The sequence below is a fragment of the Macaca thibetana genome, chromosome 19 (genome assembly GCF_024542745.1).
Source record: "Macaca thibetana thibetana isolate TM-01 chromosome 19, ASM2454274v1, whole genome shotgun sequence".
Taxonomy (NCBI): domain Eukaryota; kingdom Metazoa; phylum Chordata; class Mammalia; order Primates; family Cercopithecidae; genus Macaca; species Macaca thibetana.
Genome location: NC_065596.1, coordinates 42,739,229 through 42,755,358, shown reverse-complemented (window position 1 = coordinate 42,755,358; position 16,130 = coordinate 42,739,229). Strand labels below are relative to the sequence as shown.

The 16,130-nt window shown below is 52.7% G+C and overlaps 2 protein-coding genes across 4 annotated transcripts in view; one reads left to right on the top strand and one right to left on the bottom strand.

The window, feature by feature from the left end:
- The window catches only part of RYR1 (ryanodine receptor 1), a 158,547-nt gene that overhangs the window by 63,080 nt on the left and 79,337 nt on the right, over positions 1-16,130 (bottom strand). For 2 of the 3 annotated variants that reach the window (XM_050768867.1, XM_050768869.1), the window contains exons 59-70: positions 15,321-15,388; positions 15,099-15,220; positions 14,268-14,317; positions 13,746-13,806; positions 13,395-13,633; positions 9,929-10,010; positions 8,794-8,924; positions 7,010-7,342; positions 5,060-5,300; positions 1,766-1,853; positions 1,572-1,664; positions 591-605 (exon numbers count right to left, since the gene is read on the bottom strand). In XM_050768867.1, the coding sequence (XP_050624824.1) occupies positions 591-605; positions 1,572-1,664; positions 1,766-1,853; positions 5,060-5,300; positions 7,010-7,342; positions 8,794-8,924; positions 9,929-10,010; positions 13,395-13,633; positions 13,746-13,806; positions 14,268-14,317; positions 15,099-15,220; positions 15,321-15,388 (1,523 nt within the window). The remainder of the gene's footprint in view (positions 1-590; positions 606-1,571; positions 1,665-1,765; positions 1,854-5,059; positions 5,301-7,009; positions 7,343-8,793; positions 8,925-9,928; positions 10,011-13,394; positions 13,634-13,745; positions 13,807-14,267; positions 14,318-15,098; positions 15,221-15,320; positions 15,389-16,130) is intronic. The other variant, XM_050768868.1, reaches the window with a different exon arrangement.
- Positions 5,239-16,130, top strand: part of YIF1B (Yip1 interacting factor homolog B, membrane trafficking protein) — a 287,798-nt gene continuing 276,906 nt past the window's right edge. Inside the window, exon 1 of the mRNA XM_050769167.1 lies at positions 5,239-5,242. The gene's annotated coding sequence lies outside the window, so the exon portion shown is untranslated. The remainder of the gene's footprint in view (positions 5,243-16,130) is intronic.

The window sequence follows — 16,130 nt, the reverse complement described above, 5'->3', positions numbered from 1 at the left end:
CTGTGCCAGGCACTGCTGCAGGCTACACATGCAGCTTCTCCCTGAGTCCTCGCAGAGCCCTGGGGTGGGGGCCGCTGGCTGGATGCCCTCAGAGGCTCAAAAGGATGACCCTTGGCCAAGGTCACACAGCTGACTATCAAGACAGGATTCTAACCCCAGTCCATATAGTCCAGAGCCCAAGCCTTAAACCACTGCACGGTGAGGGTGCTGCCCCCTCCCCAACCATGCGCCGCGTGCCTCTCCCACCCCCATTACCCTCGACCTCAGCCCAAGATGCTTTGGTAAAAGCTGAGAGTTGCTCTTTTTTTCTTTTCTTTTTTTTTTTCAGAACAAAAGTCCAAAAAAGAAAAAAAAGAAAGAAAAGAAAAGAGAAAAGAAGTCAAATTGCCAAAAGCCGAGGGTTAGGATGGGAATGGATGGGGGTGGTGGGGAAGGAAGGGAACGGAAGGAGGATGGGTGGGGGCTGGGAGTGGAGGACAGGGGTGAGGAACAGAAGCAGGGGTTTTCTTGGGGGTGGGGGGGAGTGCAGAGGCTGGGGGAAGAGGGCATTAGCCAAGAGACATGCGGAAGGTCCCAGATGTGGGGCTGACCTGTGTATCTCCCGCCTGCTCCACCGGACCGCAGACAGAGACAAGAAGGGTTACCCCAGCCCCGCAGAGAAGCCCAGGCCCAACTCCAACTTGCCAGCACCCCACCTCCTCTGCCCCACCTGCCATGTATTCTCTAGCTGGGCATTTCCAGGCCTTGGCTTGGGGTAGGGGTCATTTTTGGGACCTGAGGAGGGCAGTTCTGAGAAGGATAGGGAGGAAAGCAGGAGATGGGGTAATGGGGAGAGGAAGAAAGAAATGGAAGAGGGGGAAAATGGGGAGGAGGAGGGTGATGGGAGGAGAGAGAGGCTTGGAGAAGAGGAAAATGGACAGGAGGGAGATGGGAGGAGGGAGAAGATCCAGGAGGAGGAAGGAGACAGGAATGAGTGAAGAGGGAGCTGGGGAGGAGGAGGGAGATGGGAGGAGGGAGAAGATACAGGAGGAGGAAGGAGACAGGAATGAGTGAAGAGGGAGATGGGGAGGAGGAGGGAGATGGGAGGAGGGAGAAGATACAGGAGGAGGAAGGAGACAGGAATGAGTGAAGAGGGAGATGGGGAGGAGGAGGGAGATGGGAGGAGGGAGAAGATACAGGAGGAGGAAGGAGACAGGAATGAGTGAAGAGGGAGATGGGGAGGAGGAGGGAGATGGGAGGAGGGAGAAGATACAGGAGGAGGAAGGAGACAGGAATGAGTGAAGAGGGAGATGGGGGGAGGAGGGAGATGGGAGGAGGGAGAAGATACAGGAGGAGAGGAGAGGAATGAGTGAAGAGGGAGATGGGGAGGAGGAGGGAGATGGGAGGAGGGAGAAGATCCAGGAGGAGGAAGGAGCTGGGGAACAAGGGAGAGAAGGTAACAGGGGCTGCTCTGAGGGCTGCAGGGAATGCGCCCAGGACAGGCTGGCTGGGTGAGGACAGGCCAGGTAGGAAACCCTAGAGGGTGCTCCTGCCCTCTCTGCCAAGTGCTCCTCCCAGAACCAAGCCCCCACCTTAGCCATTTTGCTCTTGTTGTCCGCAGTCAGGAAGGACATGTTGTTGATCTCGTTCTGGACCACAAAGTTCTGCTCCTCGCGCTTGAAGTTCTGATGGGGGAAGCAGTGTTGGAGACCGGAGAGGTGAAGGCAGGCGCCTGTGGGCTGTGGCTCCTCTGGTGGTGGGGAGGGCGGTTGGGGTGGGCACTCACGTGGGACTTGGACCAGTAGATGAAGATCTCGCCCACCATCCTGAACAGCTCCTCCGCGCTGGGATTCGGCTCCGTCAGCCACTGCGCCCTGAGGTCAGCGGAGGGGAGATGAGGGAGGGGGTGGAGATCCCAGGGAAGGGGGCTGCCCAGAGAGAGATCTTGGAGGAGGAGACGGGGACCAGGAGACATCCAGTCAGAGGGATGGGGTTTCTAGGGTCTTCTGGCCATTCAGGTGAACATTTAATTCTTTTTTCTCTGGCTCAGCCTCCTGAGTAAGTGGGACTACAGGTGCCCGACACCATGCCCGGCTAATTTCTGTATTTTTAGTAGAGACAGGGTTTCACCATGTTGGCCAGGCTGGTCTCGAACTCCTGACCTCAGGTGATCCACCCCTCCTCGGTCTCCCAAAGTGCTGGGATTACAGGCGTGAGCCACCGTGCCCAACTGAACATTTAAAATGTTTTAATGATCCATTCTCTCTCTCTCTCTGTGACAGGGTCTCAATCTGTCAGGCTGGAGTACAGTGATGCGATCTCCGCTCACTGCAACCTCGACCTCCCAGGCTTAAGCGATCCTCCCATTTCAGCCTTCTTGAGTAGCTGGGACTACAGGTGCACGTCACCATGCCCATGCCTGGCTAATTTTTATTTTACTTTTTGTAGCAAGGGGGTCTCCCTAGGTTGCCCAGGCCAGTCTTGAACTCCTGGGCTCAAGAGATCCTCTTTCCCGGGATTACAGGTGTGGGCCACCTTGCCTGGCCTGACTATTCCTTTTTTAAAAACTTTCTCTTTGTCTAAACTTTTCATTGAAATACATAAATATAATATGTATACAAGCAATACACACACACGATACATACATATGTATTATATAACCTACATATTAAGAAGTATCGTCTTGATTATCACAAAGTGAACACACTTGTGTAGCCACCACCAAAGTCAAGAAATAGGACATTTCTGGTCCCTGGAAGTACCATCATGGCCCCTCCCAGCCACTCCCCCTTCCTCCTCCTAAAAAATGATCCTTATTCTAACTTCTAGGCTAAAAACTGTTTTTAAAAATTTCTTTCTTTCTTTCTTTTTTGAGACAGAGTCTCGCTCTGTCGCCCAGGCTGGAGTACAGTGGTGTGATCTCGGCTCACTGCAACCTCCGCCTCCCAGGTTCAAGCGATTCTCCTGCCTCAGCCTCCCAGTCAGGAGCACTTAGCTGGGACTACAGGTACGCGCCACCACGCCCGGCTAATTTTTGTATTTTTAGTAGAGACAGGGTTTTGCCATGTTGCCCAGGCTGGTCTCAAACTCCTGAGCTCAGGTGATCCACCTGCTTTGGCCTCCCAAAGTGTTGGGATTACAGGCGTGAGCCACTGCACCCAGCCATAAAATTTCTTTTTTTGGGGGACAGAGTCAGAATCTAAGTAGGTTCACATATTTTATTTATTTACTTGTATTAAAGAAAAAAACCCTTATTGAGACAGGATCTGTCTCTGTTGCCCAGGCTGGAGCACAGTGGTGTGATCACAGTTCACTGCAGCTTTGACCTCCTGGGCTCAAACCATCCTCCCACCTCAGCCTCCCAGTCCCAGCCTGAGGCCAAGACTACAGGTGTGTGGCACCATGCCTGACTAATTTTTGTATGTTTTCTTTTTTTGTAGAGACAGGGTCTAGCCATGTTGCCTAGGCTGGTCTCAAACTCCTGAACTCAAGTGATCCTCCTGCCTCAGTCTCTCAAAGTGCTGGGATTACAGTTGTGAGCCACTACCCCCGGCCCCAAACTTATTTTTATCTGCTCGTGAACATTAAAGAGATGGTGTAATTTGTAGTTTATTTCTTGGTTTTCTGGCTTCTTTCATTCCACCTAACATTTGTGAAAGCCAATTACATTCTGTGTAGAAACAACTTGTTCACTCCCACTGCCATGGAGTCTTCCATTGTATGAAGAAACCACAATTTGTTCATATTTACTGAGTTAAAAATGGAACTATATCCAACAGCAGAGAATGTCACATGACCACCAAGACAAAAGGGGTGAATCTATATGTCTTTTTTTTTTTTTTTTGAGATGGAGCCTCGCTCTGTTCCCAGGCTGGAGTGCACTGACACTCAGCTCAGTGCAACCTCCGCCTCCCAGGCTCAGGCGTTTCTTCTGCCTCAGCCTCTGGAGTAGCTGGGTTTACAAGCCTGCGTCACTACGCCTGGCTAATTTTTGTATTCATAATAGAGACGGGTTTTGCCATGTTGGTCAGGCTGGTCTCAAATGCCTGACCTCAGGTGATCCACCCGCCTCGGCCTCCCAAGGCAATTACAGGCATAAGCCACCACACCTGGCCTATATGTCTTTCATGGTGTATTGTTATGTTTAAAAAAAAAATCACAGCCAGGTGTGGTGGCTCACTTCTGTAATCCCAACACTTTGGGAGGCTGAGGTGGGTGGATCGCTTGACCCCAGGAATTCGAGACAAACCTGTGCAACATAGTGAGACCCCATAAAAATACAGAAATTAGCTGAGCATGTTGGTGTGAGCCTATAATCCCAGCTACGCAGGGGCAGAAGCAGAGGATCACTTGAGCCCAGGAATCGAGGCTGCAGTAAGCCATGATCATGCCACAGCACTCCAGCCTGGGCAACAGAGCGAGACCCTGTCTCAATAATAATAATTTAAAAAAAAAGCAAACTGTTCCTTACAGTGTTGTGCATAGTGACAAAGAAATCGACACAATCTAAGTGTCCAGCATTAGGAGAATTAAAAAAAAAAAAAAAAATCACATTGGCCAGGTGTGTTGGCTCATGGCTGTAATCCCAGCACTTTGAGAGGCTGAGGCAGACAGATCATGAGGTCAAGAGTTCAAGACCAGCCTAGCCTACATGGTGAAAATCTGTCTCTACTAAAAATACAAAACTTAGCTGGGCGTGGTGGCATGCGCCTATAATCCTAGCTACTGGGGAGGCTGAGGCAGGAGAATTGCTTGAACCTGGGAGGTGGAGGTTGCAGTAGGCCAAGATTGCACCACTGCACTCCAGCCTGGGCAACGAAGCCAGGCTCTGTCTCAAAACAAACAAACAAACGAACAAAAAAAACCCCAAAACCAAAACCAAAAAGAAAGAAACAAGTGGGCTGGGTGATGTTGGGCCCATGTTCTCAAAGCTAGAAGAAACCAGGAGGAAGAGTCAGAAGGCTGGTGGAGCCAGAGCATTGGAAGAAGTTTCCAGCCAGTCAGGAGGCAGAGATCAGTTGGGGCTGGAGGACGCGGTAGGTCGGGGCGTAGGGCGGGGGGACGGCGGGGCGCCGCTGACCTGTTGTTGTCCACATAGCGGATGAGCAGCGGATACAGGGCGTACAGGTCCCGGCAGAGCACGGAGAACTCGTCTCGCACCAGCAGCTCGCCCTCCTGGGCTTCGGCCTTGGCCTCCAGCCGCAGCTGCTCCTCCTCGGACACCACCTTCCCCGCCCTCTTGCGCAGCCGCCCGATGGTGGGGATGAAGTGGGACTGCAGGAGCTCCGGCCGCGCACGGCTCACGATGGGCTGTGCGAACACTGCAGGGGCGCAGTGGGCTCCGATGCCACCTCCGGCCTCTGATACAGGCCCTGACCTCCGTTCCCAGCCCGACTCCCTAACGGCACCTCCGACCTAGCAGCTGCCATACGACCCCAGCCTGACCCTAACCTCGGACATCGTCCCTGAACACTGATCCCAGCCATAGCTCCTGACCTGAACCTACGACCCAGTCCCTATCCTGTGACCCCAGCCCGGCACAAATCCCTGACTTCTTCTGACCTCTAACAACTGAAGCCTCACCTGTTACTTCACTTTCTTTCTTTCTTTCTTTCTTTTTTTTTTTGAGACAGTTTCACTCTTGTGGCCCAGGCTGGAGTGCCATGGTGCCATCTCGGCTCACTGCAACCTCTGCCTCCTGAGTTCAAGTGATTCTCCTGTCTCAGCCCCTCAAGTAGCTGGGATTACAGGCGTCTGCCACCACACCCAGCTAACTTTTGTATTTTTGGTAGAGACCAGGTTTCACCATGTTGGCCAGGCTGGTCTCGAACTCCTGACCTTAGGAGATCCACCCGTCTCGGCCTCCCAAAGTTCTGGGATTACAGGCGTGAGCCACTGTACCTGGCCTGTTACCTCATCCTTAACTAGCATGACCCCTGACCCCAATCTTTAACCTCTGACGTGGCCCATACCCAGACTCTTACCTCACTATGTGATTTCTGGTCACTATGTGACCCCAAGGTCATGAATGGGCTTCTTACCCCAGCCTCTGGCCCCTGATCCTGGCCTCTGATCCCAGCTCCTGACTGCTAGCTTGACCCTGATCCACAACCTGTTTCCTTACACAAAACCTTTTTTTTTTTTTTTTTTTTTTTTTTTTTAAATAATAGAGACGAGGTTTCACCACGTTGCCCAGGCTGGTCTTGAACTCCTGGTCTCAAATGATCCACCCACCTTGGCCTCTCAAAGTGCTGGGATTACAGGCATGAGCCATCATGCCTGGCCCTTACATGAAACTTCTGAATCAGGAAACCTAACGCTTTGAGGATCTTTTTTCTTTTCTTTTCTTTTCTTTCTCTCTCTTTCTCTCTCTCTCTTTCTCTTTTTCTTTCTCTCTCTTTCTTTCCTTTTCTTTTTCTTTCTCTCTTTCTTCCTTCCTTCCCTTTTTTCTCTTTCTTCCTTTTTCTCCTTCCTTCCCTCCCTCCTTCCTTCCTTCCTTCCTTCCTTCCTTCCTTCCTTCCTTCCTTCCTTCCTTCCTTCCTCTCTCTCTCTCTCTCTTTCTTTGCTTCCTTTTGTTTTGTTTGTCTGTTTTGAGAGAGTATATCACTCTGTCACCCAGTCTGGAATGCAATGGTGCAATCACAGCTCACTGCAGCCTCCAACTCCTGGGCTCAAGAGATCCTCCTGCCTCAGCCTCCCAAGTAGCTGGGACTATAGGTGTGTGCCACCACACCTGGCTAATTAAAAAAAGTTATTTATTTTATTTAAAGAGATGGGGTCATGCTATGTTACCTAGGCTGGTCTCAAATGGCTGGCCTCAACTGATCCTCCCACCTTGGCCTCCCAAAGTGTTGGAGTAACAGTTGTGAGCCACCATGCCCAGTTGACCCCTGGCCTTTTGATGCTGAAAAAACCTACACTCTGACTCCTCCCAACTCCCAGGGGACCATGGGTCTCCCTTTCAGACCATCTGGCCAAGGGAACCCAGGCCGTTGACCCACCCCTCAGACGCCCAGTGCCCCCGACCCACCAGCCAGCCGCTTCATCCAGGAGGCCTCGTCAATGCCCAGGTTGTTGACGATGATTCTCAGGATGTTCCCCAGCAGGGAGTTGAGGTGGTCAGAGGTGACAGCTGTGCAGGGTGGGGGGGCGCCGGCGGGCAGGGCAGGAGGGGGTGCCTCGGGCCCGCGCTCCCACCATCGGGGCAGGTAGCTGCAGAGCATGGGCAGCGCGATCTCAATGACGTGCGGCATCTCTGTGTAGCGGGCCCCCGACTCGGCCAGCCCCCCGATGTCTGCCATGAGCCGCTCCAGCACCGGGATGTCAGGACACATCTCCTCCACACTGTTGGGGAGCCCCAGGACTGGGGTACAGGGAGGGGGGCAGGGAATGTCAACCGATCACCCCCAGACCTCAGTGCCCTGGCCTTCCCCACAATACATCAGACACCATTGAACTGCCACCCCCCAAACCAGTCTCCCAAACCCTATTCCTCCCATCTCACCCTCCAGCCCAACTACCTCTCCCAACCCTCACACTGAAACTCAGTGGCCCTGCAAACACTTCACAGCCCCGAGCCTGTCTGCTGCCTAAAATCTCACCCCTAGAAACCTTCCCTCCTAAAATCTCCCACATCCCAAGCGCATTCCCCTCATCCCTACAGTGCAGCATACTCCAAAAGAGACCTTTTCCAACCCCACCCCGTCCCCCGGCGTCGTCTCTGAATCCCACACCCAGTTCACTCCCTTGAAACAGACAACCTGTCACTGGCTCACTCGCTGACTCTGGGCCAGGTACCATTCTGGGAGCACAGCTGACCAAGAAGACGAGCTTCCTGCCCTGGAGCGTATATTCCCCCCAGGTCCACGCCTCATTCTAGCCTCTGGACCCAGAACTCAGGGGACTTTTGTCTATTTTTTTTTTTTTTTTTTGAGACGGAGTCTCGCTGTGTCTCCCAGGCTGGAGTGCAGTGGCGTGAACTCGGCTCACTGCAAGCTCTGCCTCCCGGGTTCACGCCATTCTCCCGCCTCAGCCTCCCAAGTAGCTGAGACCACAGGCGCCCGCCACCACGCCCGGCTAGTTTTTTTGTATTTTTAGTAGAGACGGGGTTTCACCATGTTAGCCAGGATAGTCTCGATCTCCTGACCTCGTGATCCACACGCCTCGGCCTCCCAAAGTGCTGGGATTACAGGCTTGAGCCACCGCGCCCGGCCGACTTTTGTCTATTTTATCTGTTCACTGCTGAACCTCAGGTGACTAGGACAGCGCCTCATACATCGTAACTGCTCAATACATATTTGCTGAATGAAGGAATGAACCCATGCCTTCCCTCAATCCTCTCATGCTCAGATACCCCTCACCCTATGTCTCCAAGCTTGACGATGCCCTCAAATGTCACCATCACTAAAATAAATTCCACAGCTCCAAATTCCATGGATGGGGTTTTGCTATGTTGCCCAGATTGGTCTTGAACTCCTGGACTCAAGCAATCCTCCTACCTTGGCCTTCCAAAGTGCTGGGATTACAGGCGTGACCCACTGCGCCTGGCCACCAAGTGCTATTTTTCTTAAACTTTATCAATGGATTCTCGTTTTAAAAATCAAATTAATCTCCTAATGCTCCCCACGTAATGGCCTTGAAATGCCCCCAAACCATAAACTCTTGGGTTCCTGAATGTGTGGCACTCCCAACCTGGGGAATCCTCAGCCGCTCACAGCCCAGCCCAGCCACACTACCCCCAAATTAGGCTCTTCCCAAGGCCCTGTGCTGGGGAGACCCAGATCCCCGGCACTGCTTCAGCCCCACACAGCTTACTGGCCCGCTCTCGGGGAGACTTGGTGGTGTACACGGAGCAGGCGTTGTACTCGTTCAGCTGCGGCTCCAGGAACGCCACCGGCATGGCTGCTGCCAGACGGGCCAGGCACTCCCCGAGGGCCGGCCGAAGCCTGGAAGAGGGGGCTGTGTATAGCTGCCACGTGTCCCCCTCTTTCGGGTCCTGGGTCCCAGCCCCATCTCCATAGAAACGGCTCCTCCCAGAACCCTTTGGGACAGAGCTGCCTTTCATCCATGTGTGCTACTTGTTTTGTTTTTTTAAGACAGGGTCTCGCTCTGTCACTCAGGCTGCAGTCCAGTGGCCTGATCTTGGCTCACTGCGACCTCGAATTCCTGGGCTCAAGTGATCCTCCCACCTCAGCCTCCTGAGTCGCTGGGATTACAGGCATGCACCATACCATATCTAACTAGTTAAAAAAAAAAAAGTTGTTTTTGTAGAGGTACAGTCTCACTATGCTGCCCAGGCTGGTCTCGAACTCCTGAGCTCAACTGATTCTCCCATCTCAGCCTTAGGAGTAGATGGATTTACAGGCACCAGCGCCACCACACCACAACCACACCAGGCTAATTAAAACAATTTTTTTTGGTAGAGATGGAGTTTCACTATGTTGCCCAGGTTGGTCTCAAACTCCTGAGCTCCAGTGATCCTCCCTCCTCGGCCTCCCAAAGTGCTCACAGGTGTGAGCCACCGCACACCGCCGGTGTCACTTGAAGTATGAATAACTTCAGAGCTGGTGGAAACAGTCTCAGCCCCGCTCTTGCTGTATCAGTAATCAGCTCGGGAGCGGTCACGTGGCCACTGCCAGGGGCCCTCCCCAGGGACCCCAGTGTTGCGCGGCACCTGTGTACAGCCCCCATGGTCTGCGCCTCCCCTTCTTCCCCAGCGAGGCCCGCAAGCGCCTGCTTCCCGGCCCCAGACCTGGCGGCTCTACCTCCTTGCCTGACCTGTCCCTGAGCGCCCTCACGCGGCCGCCATGGGGAACTGCGGCTGCAGCCGTGTGCGGGAAGATTCCTAACATCTACCCTGCTTTTCACCCACCCCGTCTTCTTCTCCTGCTCCCTCCCTCCCTTCCCCTCCAGCCCCACCCAGCCCCAAACGATGGCTCTCTCTCCTTACTTTTCCACGTAAATGTTCTTGGTGGTTCCCAGGGAGTAGATACTGCACAGCGTTCGGTAGCAAGAGACCTGGACGTCGTCCACTGAGGGAGACGGGAGCGAGGCTGTGGGATGCGCCCACAAGACAAGCCCTCCCCACCCCACCTCCCCTGTCTCCAAATAGGCCTATGCAGTGAGGAAGAGCAAGCAGCTTTACAGCCAGCCTGCCATGTAGTCTTGTGACTTGAGCAAGTTACCAAACTCTCAGCCTCAACTTCCCTACCTATAACATGGGGATAGTTATAGTACCTTCCTCACGGGGTTGGTTGTGAGGATCAAATGAGTTACTACTTGGAAAGTCACTAGAACGGGGCACACATTAGGCACTCAATAAACGCTAGATGTTGTTTCTTCTGTGGAGAGGAGTCATGGGCCGCTATAATGAAAGTGAGGGGTACTTCCTCCAGAAAAAAGCAAACAGACCTGCAATGTTACTGCAATTTTAGGCTATCTTTTTCATTTTATTTAAAATGTATATATTTTTAGGGTTGGCGCGGCGGCTCACGCCTGTAATCCCAGCACTTTGGAGGCTGAGGTGGGCAGATCACCTGAGGTGAGGAGTTCGAGACCAGCCTGGGCAACATGGTGAAACCCCATCTCTACTAAAAATACAAAAATTATCTGAGTGTGGTGGTGAATGCCTGTAATCCCAGCTACTGGGGAGGCTGAGGCAGGAGAATCTCTTGAACCCGGGAGGCAGAGGTTGCAGTGAGCTGAGATCGTGCCACTGCACTCCAGCCTAGGTGACAGAGCGAGACTCTGTCTAAAAAAAAGAAAAAATATATATAGTTTTAGAGATGGGGTCTCAGTATGTTGCCCAGGCTGGTCTCAAACTCCTGGTCTTAAGTGATTTGCCTGCCCCAGCCTCCCAAAGTGCTCGGATTACAGGTGTGAGCCACTGCGCCCGGCTGGATTCTGAATTATTTTTAAAAAATTAAAGACATTTTGTGGGTAACGAGGGAAATTTAAATACGGTTAGGTTAGGTGTGATAATGATATCGTGGTTACACAAGAGAAGGTTCTTATTCTAGGAAAGCCAGCTGATGAACATTAAGGGATGAGGTTATCCTGGTGTGTGCAATTTACACCCGCTGGTGTGTGCAACTTACATCCAAAAGTTCAACCAAAAAACTAAATATTTTCACCCACACAGTGAACGGTAAGCACACGGGGCTTTTCTTCTTCTTCTTCTTTTTTTTTTTTTTTTTTTTTTTTTTTTTTTTTTGAGATGGAGTCGGCCGGGCGCGGTGGCTCAAGCCTGTAATCCCAGCACTTTGGGAGGCCGAGACGGGCGGATCACGAGGTCAGGAGATCGAGACCATCCTGGCTAACACAGTGAAACCCCGTCTCTACTAAAAATACAAAAAAAACTTAGCCGGGCGAGGTGGCAGGCGCCTGTAGTCCCAGCTACTCGGGAGGCTGAGGCAGGAGAATGGCGTAAACCCGGGAGGCGGAGCTTGCAGTGAGCTGAGATCCGGCCACTGCACTCCAGCCTGGGTGACAGAGCGAGACTCCATCTCAAAAAAAAAAAAAAAAAAAAAAAAAGAGATGGAGTCTTGCTCCATCACCCAAGCTGGACTGCAGTGGCGCGATCTCAGCTCACTGTAACCTCCACCTCCTGGGTTCAAGCAGTTCTTGTGCCTCAGCCTCCCAAGTAGCTGGGACTACAGGTGTGAGCCACCGTGCCCAGCCAACAATTTTCTTCTTTCCACCTTCCTGTATGTTTTGAAAATTTCAAAATAAAAAGTTGGATGGGAGAAGAACCCTATCCAGGTGCTACTTTTCTATTCTTTTTTTAAGATGGGGTTTTGGCCGGGCGCGGTGGCTCACGCCTGTAATCCCAGCACTTTGGGAGGCCGAGGCGGGCGGATCACGAGGTCAGGAGATCGAGACCAGCCTGGCTAACACGGTGAAACCCCGTCTCTACTTTAAAAATACAAAAAACTAGCCGGGCGAGGTGGCGGCGCCTGTAGTCCCAGCTACTAGGGAGGCTGAGGCAGGAGAATGGCGTGAACCTGGGAGGCGGAGCTTGCAGTGAAGTGAGATCTGGCCACTGCGCTCCAGCCTGGGCGACAGAGCGAGACTCCGTCTCAAAAAAAAAAAAAAAAAAAAAAAAAAAAAGATGGGGTTTTGCTGTGTTGCCCAGGTTGGTCTTGAAATCCTGGGCTCGGCCGGGCACGGTGGCTCAAGCCTGTAATCCCAGCAGTTTGGGAGGCCGAGGCGGGTGGATCACGAGGTCAGGAGATCGAGACTATCCTGGCTAACATGGTGAAACCCCGTCTCTACTAAAAATACAAAAAACTAGCCGGGCGTGGTGGCGGGCGCCTGTAGTCTCAGCTACTTGGGAGGCTGAGGCGGGAGAATGGCGTGAACCCGGGAGGCGGAGCTTGCAGTGAGCCGAGATCACGCCACTGCACTCCAGCCTGGGAGACACAGCGAGACTCCGTCTCAAAAAAAAAAAAAAAAAAAAGAAATCCTGGGCTCAAGTGATCTTCCTACCTTGGTCTCCCAAAGTGCTGGAATTACAGGCATGAGTCACTGAGCCTGGCTACCAAGTGCTACTTTTCTTTTCTTTTCTTTTTTGAGATGGAGTCTCGCCCTGTTGCCCAGGCTGGCGTGCAATGGCACGATCTCGGCTCACTGCAACCTCCGCCTCCTGGGTTCAAGCGATTCTCCTGCCTCAGCCTCCCAAGTAGCTGGGATTATAGGCAACCACCACCATGCCCAGCTAATTTTTGTATTTTAGTACAGACAGGGTTTTGTCATGTTGGCTAGGCTGGTCTTGAATTCTTGAGCTCAGGTGATCTGTCCGCCTTGGCCTCCCAAAGTGCTGGGATTACAGGCGTGAGCCACTGTGCCCAGCCAAGTGCTACTTTTCTTAACCTCTATCAATAGATTCTCTTTTTTATCATCAAGGACCCTATTTTATTCCTTATTTATTTTAGAGACAGAATTTTGCTGTTATCCAGGCTGGAGTGCAGTGGTATGATCATAGCTCACTGTAGCCTCCAACTCTTAGACTCAAGTGATCCTCCCCTGTCAGCCTCCCCAGTAGTTGGGATTACAGGCGTGTGCCTCCATGCCTGGCTAATCTTTAAAATTGTTTTTTTAGTAGAGACAGAGTCTCGCTATGTTGCCCAGGCTGGTCTTGAACTCCTGAGCTCAAGCGGTCCTCCTGCCTCAGCCTCCCAAAGTGCTGGGATTACAGGCATGAATCGCTGTGCCAGTCCATTTAGGGTCTTTTGTTAGAGCTGCTGAGCTTGCATCCTCTTTAACTCATTTGCCACCTGCCAAGGTACTGACACATGCTTTGCTTACAGCAAGAAATCCACACACTCAAACACCCAGGGACTCTCACAGGCACCCAGGATGGGTGGTGTTGGCCACACTGACGCCCCACAACCTGCCCTTGGGTCAGGAGCCCTTACGGATGACATCATCTCCGAACTGGTGCTGGGCGATGTGCTGGAAGAGGGTGGTGAGGACCGGCAGCAGCGCCACGGTGGTGTAGGTGAGGTTCTGGCCCACGCCCTTCACCTGGGTGCGCGCCTGTGACACCTTGCCCAGCCGCAGGTTCTCCACCATCTTCTCGATGTCCTCCGAGGCACTCTCGAAGAAGGAGCGGAGGCCAGCCTTCACGATCTCAGGGCCTGACTTCATCACCGTCCTAGAAGGGCAGCAGGGGAACACCAGCTCTGGAATCAGACAGTCTAGGAGACCAGGGGTTGGGGTGGGGGCCCGATGACGGTGGGAGTGGGTGCCACTGCCCATGGCCCTACCTGGCATCCAGGGAGCGGGCCAGGATGTGAAGACAGTTAACCACAGCCGGGGCGTCCGTCCCTGGGAGAGGAAGACGGGCCGGGGAGATGGCATGGCTAAGAGGACAGAGGACAGTGCCTCCCTCTACATCCACCCCAACCCCTCTCTTCCTGAGGCTACCCGCAGGCTACGTTGGAATGGTACTGCACCCCCACCCCACCTGGACTCCTACAGCGCCTCCAAACTTCCCTCCTCCCCAGCCCGACCACTCTCCTGGTCTTCTTCCTGCCCAGCCCTGACCCCTCTGGCTGTCCTTGTCTGGAGATGGGTCTGTCTCTCCCACTGGCCTGGGAGTCCCATTGAGGGCAGGCCCAGGGTGTCTCAGTCACTGCCCTGCCCCCGGGATACCCGGTCCATGTCTCCGGGTCCAGAGGAAGAACACAACAAAGCTTGTTCAAATTACGGCAGAACCTGGGAGCTATTTCTTCAGGGTGGAGGAGAGAGAGATTAGGGAGGAAGACCAAGGGAGTGGAGCCACTTACCAAAGAGAGAGACTCGGTGGCGGACAAGAGCAGCAAGTTTGCAGAAGAGGCTGAAGAAAGAGAAAGGGACAGAAGGCAGGAGAAACAGCAAGTGAGGAGACCAAGGAGATGAGGAAAGGGTGACCCAATTGGAGGAGACAGGGACAGAGAAGACAAGGAGAGAGGAACCAGGAGGGGGCCGAATGATGGAGACAGGAGGGATAGGAAGGGGCAGAGAGATGGGCAAGCTGGTAAGTCATAGGCAGTAACTGGGATGCTGGGGAGGTGAGGGGCAAGTCGGCCTTTCTTATTATTCTTTGTTTATTTTTTTTGAGACAGGGTCTTGCTCTGTCACCCAGGCTGGAGTGCAGTGGCGCGATCCCAGCTCCCGGCAGCCCCCAGCCCCTGGGTTCAAGCGATCCTCCCACCTCAGCCTCCCGAGTAGCTGGGACTACAGGCATGCGCCATCACGCCCAGCTAATTTTTGTATTTTTTGTAGAAATGGGGTCTCGGTATGTTACCCAGACTGGCCTCAAACTCCTGGCTTCAACTGATCTTCCCACCTCAGCTTCCCAAAGTATTAGAATTACAGGTGCGAGCCACCACGCCCGGCCTTGAGTTGGCCTTCCTGGACAGGGTGATTGATTTGTCCCAAGTTGTCTGAGAGTCCCACATTCTGGGAAGCCCTTCAGTCCCGGGCACACTAGGATGGCTGGTCACCAGAGCCCTTCAGTTGCCTCTGCAGGAGACGGTCAGTACCTAACACCCAGCACCCAGGACAGAGCCTCCACGGGTGAAAGATTACAATACTGTGGGGTCAGGGGGCTGGGTCCAGGGTCACAGGCAGCCCACCTGGTGATCATTTCCTTCTCCTTGTTGGAGGCGTGGCCGCCACTGCCCAGCACTTTAGCAGGAGTGGACAAGAAATAGAGGCAGTGGTTGGTGAAGTACTGGTTGATCAAAGGGAGCAGGATCTGGAGATGGGGTGGTGGGGAGGAGATAAAGGGTCCGGTGAGGGGTGGGGAGAGCCCACGAGTCCCCAGCCCCCTTCTAGCTTCTAAGCCCACCTCTCACCTTGGCAAAGAATTTAATCTCCTGTTCATGTGGGGACTTTTCCACTCGCCCACTGCTGACCACAGCCTCTGTAGAGAGAGCAAACAGGGTTCATGGTGGGTTTAAGGCTGGAGAACCCAGGGTGTTCTGATGAGCAGGATGCTAGGAGCAGAGTTGGGAAATGATGGGGAATAAATTATTGGTATGAAGTTATTTGTGTTGACTTTGAGATAAACCTTTCTCCTAACTTTCATCTGATTCCCCCAACTTTTTTTTTTTTTTTTTTTTTTTTTTGAGACGGAGTTTCACTCTTGTCACCCAGGCTGGAGTGCAATGGCACCATCTTGGCTCACTGCACTCTCTGCCTCCTGAGTTCAAGCGATTCTCCTGACTCAGCCTCCTAAGTAGCTGGGATTACAGGCGTGCATCACCACACCCAGCTAATTTTTGTAGTTTTAGTACAGCCAAGGTTTCACCATGTTGTCCAGGCTGGTCTCAAACTTCTGACCTCAGGTGATCCACCCGCCTCAGCCTCCCAAAGTGCTTTCCCCCAGCTTCTTGATTAAACCCTTCCTGAAGCTGACAACTCCTTGATCAAACCCTTTCTGAAGCTGACGATGGGGAAAACAAATTGGAATGGGTTAAAGTCCTGGAACATGCCCTTCCTCACCCACCACAGGTGCTTTTCATTCTGAACTTGAATACATGGCACTGAGTTAATCTGCAACAAATGAATGAATGAACCAAATGAAACAAGAAGTCAATGTAAACAAATTAGAGTTAATTTTAAAATGGAAATCAATTTCAAACAATAATAATGGTGATAGTCGT